Source organism: Pseudorca crassidens, chromosome 8 (assembly GCF_039906515.1).
Source record: "Pseudorca crassidens isolate mPseCra1 chromosome 8, mPseCra1.hap1, whole genome shotgun sequence".
Taxonomy (NCBI): domain Eukaryota; kingdom Metazoa; phylum Chordata; class Mammalia; order Artiodactyla; family Delphinidae; genus Pseudorca; species Pseudorca crassidens.
The window spans coordinates 10,276,895-10,287,162 of NC_090303.1; the positions used below are offsets into that span (position 1 = coordinate 10,276,895).

At 50.1% G+C, this 10,268-nt stretch overlaps 1 protein-coding gene across 1 annotated transcript; it reads left to right on the forward strand.

Moving 5' to 3' along the window:
- The first annotated feature begins 368 nt into the window (after positions 1 to 368).
- CCDC201 (coiled-coil domain containing 201) lies at positions 369 to 9,995 on the forward strand. The gene is made up of 3 exons (XM_067745518.1): positions 369 to 512; positions 6,601 to 7,086; positions 9,909 to 9,995. The coding sequence occupies exons 1-3, from the start codon at positions 369 to 371 to the stop codon at positions 9,993 to 9,995; spliced, it is 717 nt and encodes a 238-aa protein (XP_067601619.1).
- The last annotated feature ends 273 nt before the right edge of the window (positions 9,996 to 10,268 follow it).

The following is a 10,268-nucleotide window of genomic DNA, read 5'->3' on the forward strand; positions in this document are numbered from 1 at the left end:
AGGTCCTCACCTGCACGGTGAGGGGAATTCGGGCTTCTGGGAGTCAACACAAGGGATGTAGCGGGCTCTCGGCACAGATCAGGAGCTTGGAGGGTGTGGGTCAGTTTCTGCCATGGGCCAGGCCTGGAGTCCCTGCAGGGCCCCTGTGCATGCCCAGGCCCCCGCACATCTCCCCAGAGGGCTGCCCGATGTTGTAGTGAAGGGCACTGATGACAGGTAACACTGTGTGCTAGACTAATGCGACTCTGGACACACACTGAAGATTTCACAATGTTTTCATTCACAAACACAAACAGAAGAGCCTTACGTTATACTCAAAGCGGCGTGCCCAGGTGCCATGAGGTCAGGGGGACCCTGGGGGTGTACTGATGCAGCAGAAAACGTTGGGCCAGACCTCAGGGTGCTGGACAGTGTCCAGGCAGCTCCCACCTTATTCACTCCAGCAGCTGGGGCAAACTCTTCCCCTCTGCAATCTTCAGTTTCCCCATCTGGAAAATGATGGACTGTACCAGGTGAGCTTTATTTTTTAATTATTATTTACTAATTACATGTTTTTTTTAGAAAAACGTAAAATGGATTTAAGTGATGTTAAAATTTCCCATCATGTTACCTCCTAGATATTACCAATGTTCCCATTTCCATGAACCTCTTTTTGGATGTGTGTGTGTGTGTGTGTGTGTGTGTGTGTGTGTGTGTGTGATGTGTCTATGTGTGATTTTTAAAACGGGATCACACTATACCGTCTGTTCTACAGCATTTTTTCATTTAATACATTATGAACATTTTGTCTACAGTGTGTATTTACATATACAAGCATACATGTGTGTACATACATGCACGTGTACACATGTACACATGTGTATACACATGTTGACACACAGATTACTGGCTGCAGAGCATTCCTGTCCTTAGATGTGTGTGCACTTCTATCAGGGCTCTTAAAGGTAACGCTCCACAGACGTAAGAGGAAATGAGTGACTACTTGGTCTCATTGTCTCCTGATGCTCCTATAAGTGGAACTGCCCCTTCAAAGGTCGTGCGTGCTCTCAAGGCTTGCACCCAACGCTGAAAGCTGACCTGCCCTCCGGGAGGGCTGTGGCCACCGAGAACCCAAGCAGCAGGGTGGCGAGGGCTCCCTTCCACCACCCACAGCACCTGAGCCTGGAGAGCTTCCCCAGTGTGATGGTCTGTGCCAACAGAAGGGGATGGGTCCCCAGTAGAACCCCTGTCTCTGACAATCTCCTTCAACACTCTTGGGCGCCTCCAGGATTCAGGGATCTCAAAGCATTAGGATGTGACCTCAGATAGTGCCTCAATTTAAAGACAAAGGAGAGAACGGGGACAAAATCCAGCCACCCAAAATCACACAGCAACTTAGTGGCAAAGTTCAGATGGATAATACTTTTTAAAAATACCAGAAGAGTAGCAAGGGCAAAGCGTGCTGATTTTGGAGTCAGACAGTCTGGGGTTCTCGTCTTTTCTGTTGTTGTTGTTCATTTTAAAGTATTATTAGTCACACCTGAGAGTGAACGCGTTTATCAGATCTTTGCCGAGAAAGGTTTTTCAGAGGGTGAGGATTTAGTGGTTCTGCTAGGCGCCCATAAATGATCTTGGGAAGCTACCCCGCCCCCCTCGCGGCTCAGTCTCCTCCTCATTGAAATGGGGATAATAAACATGCTGCTCTGGGTTCCTCGGAGGCTGAGATCACGTCTCAGAACCAACATTCACAGGCTGCGGGTTCAGGGTGGCGGCTGTTGCTCTTCTCTGCTGCACCCTCCCTTCAGCCCCTCCCCACCCCCAAGATGCTTAAGGCGAGGTGGGAGGTTAGTGTGTTAAGTGACCAGTATTCTGAAGTGGTGTTACCATTCGTTCACTCAGCGTCACCTGGGAGTCGTTAGAAATGCCAATTATGGGTCCCCGTGCAGACCTACTTGCGGCTGGGCCCAGCTGGGGGCTCCAACAGGCCCTGGAGTAGTTCCAATCAGCTCAAGTTTGGGACTGCAGAGTCCGATTGCTGCGGTCACCCTCAGCTGTCCTACCTTCTGACTCTGCACTCCAGTCACGACAGGGCCTATCTGGTCTCGGATGCCTTGGGGACTGAGGTGGGGCGATGACCTCCACTCCTTTAGGATGTGGTGGCAATATTGGTAAACCACTTGGCACGCTGTGAGGGCACCCACCTGTGGGCCCTGACTTCCTGAAGGCCGGGACACACAACCCAGTTGCACACAGAGGAACCTGCCAGGTGGAGCCGCTCAAGGCTCAGGGCTCCACCCCTGCGTGGCTCTTGCACCTGCAGGGTCATCAAGGGGAGACTGCATACAGGTGGGCTCCTGCACGCCTGCGTAGGCCTGCCGTGTGGACCCGGCGGGTACTTCAGGGCGCAGGGGCTCGCCGTGCACTGCAGCTCGCCAAGGCATCTGGTCCCCGCTGGGAAGCAGGATGGACCCCGGGGTGCAGGTAGCCCAGGGCAGGATGGGGGCGAGGCGGCAGGATGGGGGCGAGGAGGGGGGATGCGGGCACGCAGGCAGGGTCGAGGTGGGGCGGTGGAGAGGGAGGCTTCTGGGTGTGCCTGGGGTGCAGGTAAGCTGGGGCACGATGGGGCTGGAGGGTGGGGGTTTGGTGGGGTGCCGGGGACCAGGCAGGAGGGGAGGGGTGCTACAGGCGGCCGAGGTTGGGGGGCACCAGCTCCTGCCGCCGGCTGAGGCAGAAGCAGGATCCGCCTGAGCTCCCGGTAGGTCGGGCAGGTCCTGCACTGGCATCAGGGGGCCTCCTGGTCCTTGGCCTGGGGACCCAGGCCCACTTTTCTCCCCAACGGGCAACCTGTGCTCGGAGGCCCCGCTTGCCCAGGCACGGCACCCAATGCACCATCCCAGAGACATCAGAGGGGATTCCCTTGTTCTGCTGCCCCCCGCCCCCCACACCCCTCATCCCCCAAACCCTCTGTCCTGGCTCTCGGCCTCTCTGGGGAAAGCCTGGAGGCCCCGGGAAGCAGTGGGCGGCAGAGGGGAACCCATGCAACGCCTTGCTCCGGAAGCGAAATGGAAAGCGGGGCTGCACAATTAGGTCGCAGGCCCCAGGGGAAGTTCAAATCCTGACCTTCATAACCCTGTATTTTGGCTCCAGTGGGACCAGCCGACTCGAGACCCCTCAACCACTTCTGTCCCAACCAGGGGATTCCTGGGGGATTTTCTGAGTCTCGGTGTGCCTGTCTCTTCACCAGCCAAGTAGGGCTTTCTTTTCTTTTTCATTTGTAAAGAGGTAATACGTACCCATGGTTTCAAAATAAAAAAGCATAAACAGGTACACAGTGACTCCCGCCACCCTCTGTCCAGCCCGCAGCATAAGTAAACATCATGTTTTTAGCCTCTTCTGGAACTTTCTTTAGATTCTTTTTTTCCCTCCGTTTGTACAAAAGGACTCTACCTAAAACAAAGAGATCTTTCCTTATCTGTATATATTTTTTTAAATTGTATATAAAACACTGTTAAGGGTCCTTGCACATTTATCCATTAGGCTGTCGGTTTTTTCCTAGATATTAGAAAATTAACACCTTATTTATCTTTTCTAGAACTTGTGTTTTATCTTTTTTCATTTAGTATATCATCTTTTTAAAAAATTATATTTAGTTTATTCTTTTCTTTTATGGCTTCTGTATTATGAGTTATTAAAAAGCCTTATTTCTGACAAATTTACAGAGGAATTCACCACTGTTTCCTTCCAATTCTTATATAGCTTTGCTTTTATACATTTAAATATCCATTTGGAATTTATCATGGTGAATGATGTGAATAAGAATCCAACTTTGTTTTAGATTTTTTAAAATTATTCTGCCTTTTCCTGGTAATCTATGAATTTTTTAAGAATATAATATTCAGTGCCTTGTAATTTATTTTATATAAGGTATGAGGTAGGAACATGTTTTTACTATTGTTTTGGTTTTTTTCCAAATGACTGACCAGTCAGAACAACATGCAAAGAGGAAGAGAAAAAAAACCTCTCTTCCCCACTCCTTTGAAAGCCTACCTTTTCCCATATGATATTCCCATATGAATGTCGAGACCATCTTTTTTTTTTTTTTTTTTGCGATACGCTGGCTTCTCACTGCTGTGGCCTCTCCCGTTGTGGAGCACAGGCGCCGGTCGCGCAGGCTCAGCGGCCGTGGCTCACGGGCCCAGCCGCTCCGCTGCATGTGGGATCCTCCCAGACCGGGACACGAACCCGTGTCCCCTGCATCGGCAGGCGGACTCTCAACCACTGCACCACCAGGGAAGCCCTCGAGACCATCTTTTTAAAACAATACTAATTTTTTATCTGTAAGCTTTGTATATATATTTGTAAGACAATACTAAATCATTTTTTCTGTAATACTAAAACATTTTTTCAATATGTTACAATATCGCTTTATTAAAAAACATCGAACTTCCAAAATTGAATTATTGGCTCTTTATTCACTTTCATAAGTGGGTTAGTTAAAAGTAGCTCCTGTTAATAAGAATATCTTCGCTAGGGCTTCCCTGGTGGCGCAGTGATCCAAAAATAAATGTTTGGATCATTTATTTTTCTCCTTGATCTAGCAGGGGCTAAAAAAAAAAAAAAAAGTGAATTATCCTTACTACTTTATTTCTGTTTCTCCTTATTTCTCCTTGGATTTTGCTCTATGAGTGTGGATGCTATACTGTCTGGTGCAAAGATAATTATAACAGAAAAGCATTTTGGCTTTTATTACACTGTACTTTTATGATCTTAATGTATTTTGCCATGAATTCAGCCTTTTCCAATATAAATAGTGAAGTCGCTGAATTTTTTCACTTGTTCTTCTCTGATTGTCTTTGCCATCATTCTACTTCAGAACTTTCTGAACACCTCATCTTCAGTGCATATTGCTGTATACAGTGTGGAGTTGGATTTTCTTTCTAATCCAATCTGAGAGTCTTTTAATAGGTGAGTTTTTTCTCTTTGCATTTGATGTGGCAGCTGTTTGAACTTCACTTCACGAAACAAGATAAGTAGATGATAAGTAAATGAAAAGATGTTCAATGTCACTGGACATTACAGAAATTCAAATGAAAACTACTATGCAAATGAGATACCACTACTCACCTATTAGAAAACTGAAATTTTAAAAAAATTTTAGGGGCTTCCCTGGTGGTGCAGTGGTTGAGAATCTGCCTGCCAATGCAGGGGACACAGGTTTGATCCCTGGTCTGGGAAGATCCCACGTGCCGCGGAGCCACTAAGCCCATGCGCCAAAACTACTGAGCCTGCGCTCTAGAGCCCGCGAGCCACAACTACCGAAGCCTGCGTGCCTAGAGCCCGTGCTCCGCAACAAGAGAAGCCACGACAATGAGAATCTCGCACACCGCAACTAGAGGAAGCCCACACGCAGCAATGAAGACCCAACTCAGCCAAAAATAAATAAATAAAATAAATAAATTTATTATTTAAAAAAAAATTTAAACTGACAGTACCAAATGCTGGTGAAGCTGTGGAAGAAACAGAACTCTCCCTCGCTGCTGGTGGGATGGAAGGGATGGAAGAATGGCATAGCCACTTTGGAAGATATTTTGGTAGTTTCTGATACCAACTCATTCTCTGGAGTAAATCTTATATTTCAGGTTTATTTAGAGTTACATTAATCCACTCTAAGCATTTTTGCTAAAGGAAACAATGTTCAAAAAGACCCCAAGGGCTACACAGAAGACGCCATGTAAATGATCGTGATCAGTTCATCCTCCCAGGAGGAAGGGGCACTTCCTCCCTGCTTTCTGGCGGAGCTCAAGGCATCCTGGTGCATGAAGCCAGACCTCCACAGACGTGGGCATCAACAGCTCTGATCCACAGCTCGTCTCTTCTGCTTACCTGCTTCTGGTCACTCACCCCACCCCGCCTTGATGTTCCCCTCAGTTCCTTGATGCAGATCACACCCACCTCATAAGAACACTGTGAGAAATCCAGGAGAACAGATTTTGAACGTTGCAGCACACTCCATGGAATAAATGTGTCCATGGGAAGCCCTCCCTAGACTGTATTTTCAGCACCTCTAATGGTTTAGTCAAGGATTTATTTTGGAAGAAGAAAAAAGGTGGCCACGATGGACTCGCTGCTGTCTGTCGTGGGGTTTGGCACTGGGATATTATCAAGCTTTTCAAAAGCATCACACCTCACCCCACTCTCAGCATCTGCACCTGCACAACACAATTCCACTTACGTACCCAAAACCGCAGTTTTGTTTTTTCATGTTGAGTTTCAATGTTGAGATGATTTCATTGACATTTCAAACTTTTTTTTTTCTGAAAAGTATTACCTGAAAGTCATCTGTTTTTTCAGTCCTATCCTTAAAAACCATCTTTCTGACAGATGCTTAAAATTTTCACCAAAAAAAGACAAAACTATTGAAAAGGCAGGCACAGCATGAGTGTGGTCTTGTCCTGTGATGGGTTTCATCTTGTGCTGGAAGCTTCCCTCGCTGGGGCAGACCTGGAGTGTCTGCCTCATGGTTGTACCTCAGGAATGTGCCCGGTGGGGCTTGGTGCCGGGCCCGAGGCTCCACTTGCTGTGACCTTCTGGGATGCTGACCTCTGTGCTTTGTTTTGGCAGCTTCCTGAGTTGAGCTCCTCTGAGGATGAGGGCTTTTCTTCCGTGACCAGACGGACGTCCCTGACAAGGGTCCTAAAGCACAGCACCCCAGAGGGAGCTGCCCCCAGCTGGCACTCAGAGCTACTGGGCGATGTCCCCTCACGCCAGGAAGGGGGCTCTGCAGGCGGGTCCCCACTGCCTGTGCGCTCCCCCTGGGACCTCCCTTCGTCCCCGGGAGAGCTCAGCCCCAAGGCCCCCCTCAGAAAGAGGCGGCTTTCCACCATCCGGGCCTCTGAGGTGTCCAGTGGACAGCTAGGATCCAACTCGGACCCCTTTGCGCTGGAGGAAGACCCACCCGTGCCAGCCTCGGTCACCCGGCGGCGGCAGCAGCAGCAGCAGCAGCGCAAGTCCCCCCGAGCAAGGAGATCGCCACCAAACCCGGGATTGCCCGGGATCCCGAACACAGCCAGGAGGAGGCCACGGGACCTGAAGAGACTGGCTGCTGCGGTAGGACCTGACCCTGACCCATCCCCTGGAGCTCTGGGCCCCTGCCCAAGGCCCCCTGGGAAGCATCCTGGTGGCAACTGAGAGAGCAAACGCTGCCCTTTCCTCACTGATGGGCCCCTGGCCTGGGCATTGTGAGGTCACCAGGACTGGAGGAGATGGTCCAGCTCAGGGCCCTGCCTGTACCCCATCCTTCCCCCACTCTGAGGGGTTCCCGTGACCCCACGGGAAGGACCTTTGCTTGTGCCATGAAATATGTGCCTCCCACGGTTCCCATGTGCTCCCCAAACTCCTTAGCATAGCCTGCCTTCCCGTGCTGTAGGGATGAGATAGCACGGGGTGGGAGTCCCCAGAAAGCCCCTTGCTCTGTCCTCCTCTCAGCCACGAGCCCCTGCAGCCACACCTGCTCCCCTGTTCTGGCCGACCTCGGGGTCCTGGTGGGTGGAGGGTCTCCTGGTCCCTTCCCGCTGTGAGCTCTGCTTCCCAGCCCCTCAGCTGGTCCTCTGGTGACCTCATGTTCTAGGAGCTTCTCGGGAAGGGGCACTGCTGTGGACACTACTGCCTTGCCATTCACACGAGATCCTCTGCCCGTTTTTAAGTTGGGTTTGCTTTGGGGCTATTGAGTTATATAAATTCTTTATCTATTTTGGATATTAACCCCTTATCAGATATGATACGATTTGCAAATATTTTCTCCCATTTCATAGGTTGCTTTTCATTTTGTTGATGGTTTCCTTTGCTGAGCAGACGCTTTTTAGTTTGTTTTTACTTTTATTGCCTTTGCTTTGGTGTCAAATAAAAAAACCATCACAAAGACCATTGTCAAGGAGCTCACCCCCATGTTTTCTTCTAGGACTTTTATGGGTTTAGGTCTGACATTCAAGTTTTTAAGCCGTTTTGAGTTGGTTTTTGTGTATGGTGTATGATAGTGTTCCAGTTTAATTGTTTCTGCATGTGGCTGTCTGGATTTTCCAACACAATTTATTGAAGAGACTGTCCTTTCCTTATTGTACATTCTTGGCTCTTTTGTCATAAATTGACCATATATACATGGGTTTATTTCTAGGCTCTCTATGCTGTTCCTTTGATCTATGTGTCTGTTTTTATGCCAATACCATACTGTTTTTATTACTATGGCTTTGTAATATAGTTTGAAATCAGGACGCATGATGCCCCCAGCTTTGTTCTTTCTCAAGATTGTTTTGGCTCTGTGGGGGCCTTTGTGGTTCCACATGAATTTTAAAATTGTTCATAAACATTTTTTTGTAAAAAATGCCATTAGAATTTTGATAGAGATTGCACTGAATCTGTAGATGGCTTTGGGTAACATGGACACTTTAACAATATCAATTCTTCCAGTCCATGAGCACAGAATATCTTTTCATTTATTCGTGTCATCTTCATCGCCTAGTGGTCTCTTTTCTCTTTCCCGTCTTACTTTTTCACGCTACTTCTTCAGAGTGTCATTCGGTTCTACCTTCCAAGGTTACCTACTGCAGGACGACTTGACTTTCCAGGAGCTCCCTCGTTCCCGTAAGTTCCTCTCATTGGCCTTTTGCCCCCTCTGCTTGGCTTCACTTGCCTTTCTGGGGCCGCTGCTCATGGAGTGAGTTTTTCTGATGCCACCCTCCACACCCTGCTGAGTCTCAGGACCGTGCCTGGTTGTAGTCAGGAGCAGGTAATTACCAGCAGATCAGAAGCTCTGTGTGCATTTCTGGGTGGGACCTGTCGACCGGGGGCTGCCCGGGGGCCTCGGCTGCCTCTCCATTGCAGGACAGATGCTTCCTCTCACTGGTCAGTATCCCCACAAGCTAATGTCCTTCTGCTAGGAGAAGCATGAGCCTGGCTGGAATATTCTGGAGCTGAAGGAGAGAAGGGGCCTGCAGGTCTCACTGGTTTTGGTGGGGGGAGATTGCCACAAACCCTACCTACCCCCAGCTGAGCCTGGGTCCCCAGAAGCAGTGCAGCCCCTCCATGCAGGCAGAGACCCTCTTCCTCAATCACTGGGACAGACACTGGGTCCTCCACGGCACCAGGCTCTCCCATTCCTCATTTTGCCCCTAGGGCTTGCCTCTATTTTTATACTTTCAGGGTATTTGGGGGACCCTGACCCACAGCGGGCCTGCCATCGGTGGCCAGCAGACCCCAGCCTTCTTTCCTTTCGCCTCCACGATTGTCCTCTGAGATCCAGTCCCCACACCAAACGCCACGGGATCTGGCTAAGCCACCTGAGCCCTGCCCCCCTCCACTTTCTATGTGCCTCTGCCTTGTTCAGCAACCTAAGTCATCCTGCTTCCATCTTCCCCACGCTGTCCCGGGGACCCTCTCCCTCCCTCCCCTGCCCTGGGCAGCTCTGGAAGAGCCCCTTGAAAACACAGCAGGAAAATGGCCCGTCTAGACAGCCTCACACAGACACTCACTCATCTGCAGGTGCCAACCACCCCTCACGTTCCCCTAGGGACCATGCCTAGCTGGTCCCTCCTTGTTCCTGTCCCCTCCCCAGTGACCTCTCTGTGCCCTTGTCAGACCCAGATCCTGGGGTCCTAACCCCATCCACTCACATACCTGCCAGTCCCCACACTGGGATTCGGTCCTCTGGGAGGTTGCTAGCTCCGTCTTGGGGTCATGGCGCCCGGCATGCGGGGGCAGAGCCGTGGATGCTGGCGAGGCCAGCTCTCACTTGTGAGTCCTGGGTGGTGCCCGAAAGTCAACCCGTGTGAGGGTCTGCAGCCCTGGGTGGGCACCTGCTTTTCCAACACAGATTGTCTCTAGCAAAGGTCAGTGCTCCTACAAGGTAGACCTCAGAGATGCCTTTCTTTTAACAGACAGAGCGGCTGAGGCAGTGGGAGATCCATCAGCTTCAGAGCATCGAGGAGGCCACCCAGCACGAACTCACCATCGAAGACGACTGAGTGCTCAGCCCCGGGACCGGGACGCAGCTGTGCTCAGGAGCTCCTGCTGTGGCCTGACTTACTCATCTGTCCATCCGACTGTCTGTCTGTCAACCCCACACCTTCCTCAGGACTTGCTCTGGGTCCAACCTTGACCTCCGTTGCACCTCTGGGTGGGTTGGGAGGAACTGGCGTATGATCTTGTTACTCAGATTCCAAATGTGGCTTTCAGAGGCGCCAACTGAGATGAGGGGTTAGAGGAAGCAGGTACAGACAGGTGAGGTGGATGCCCCA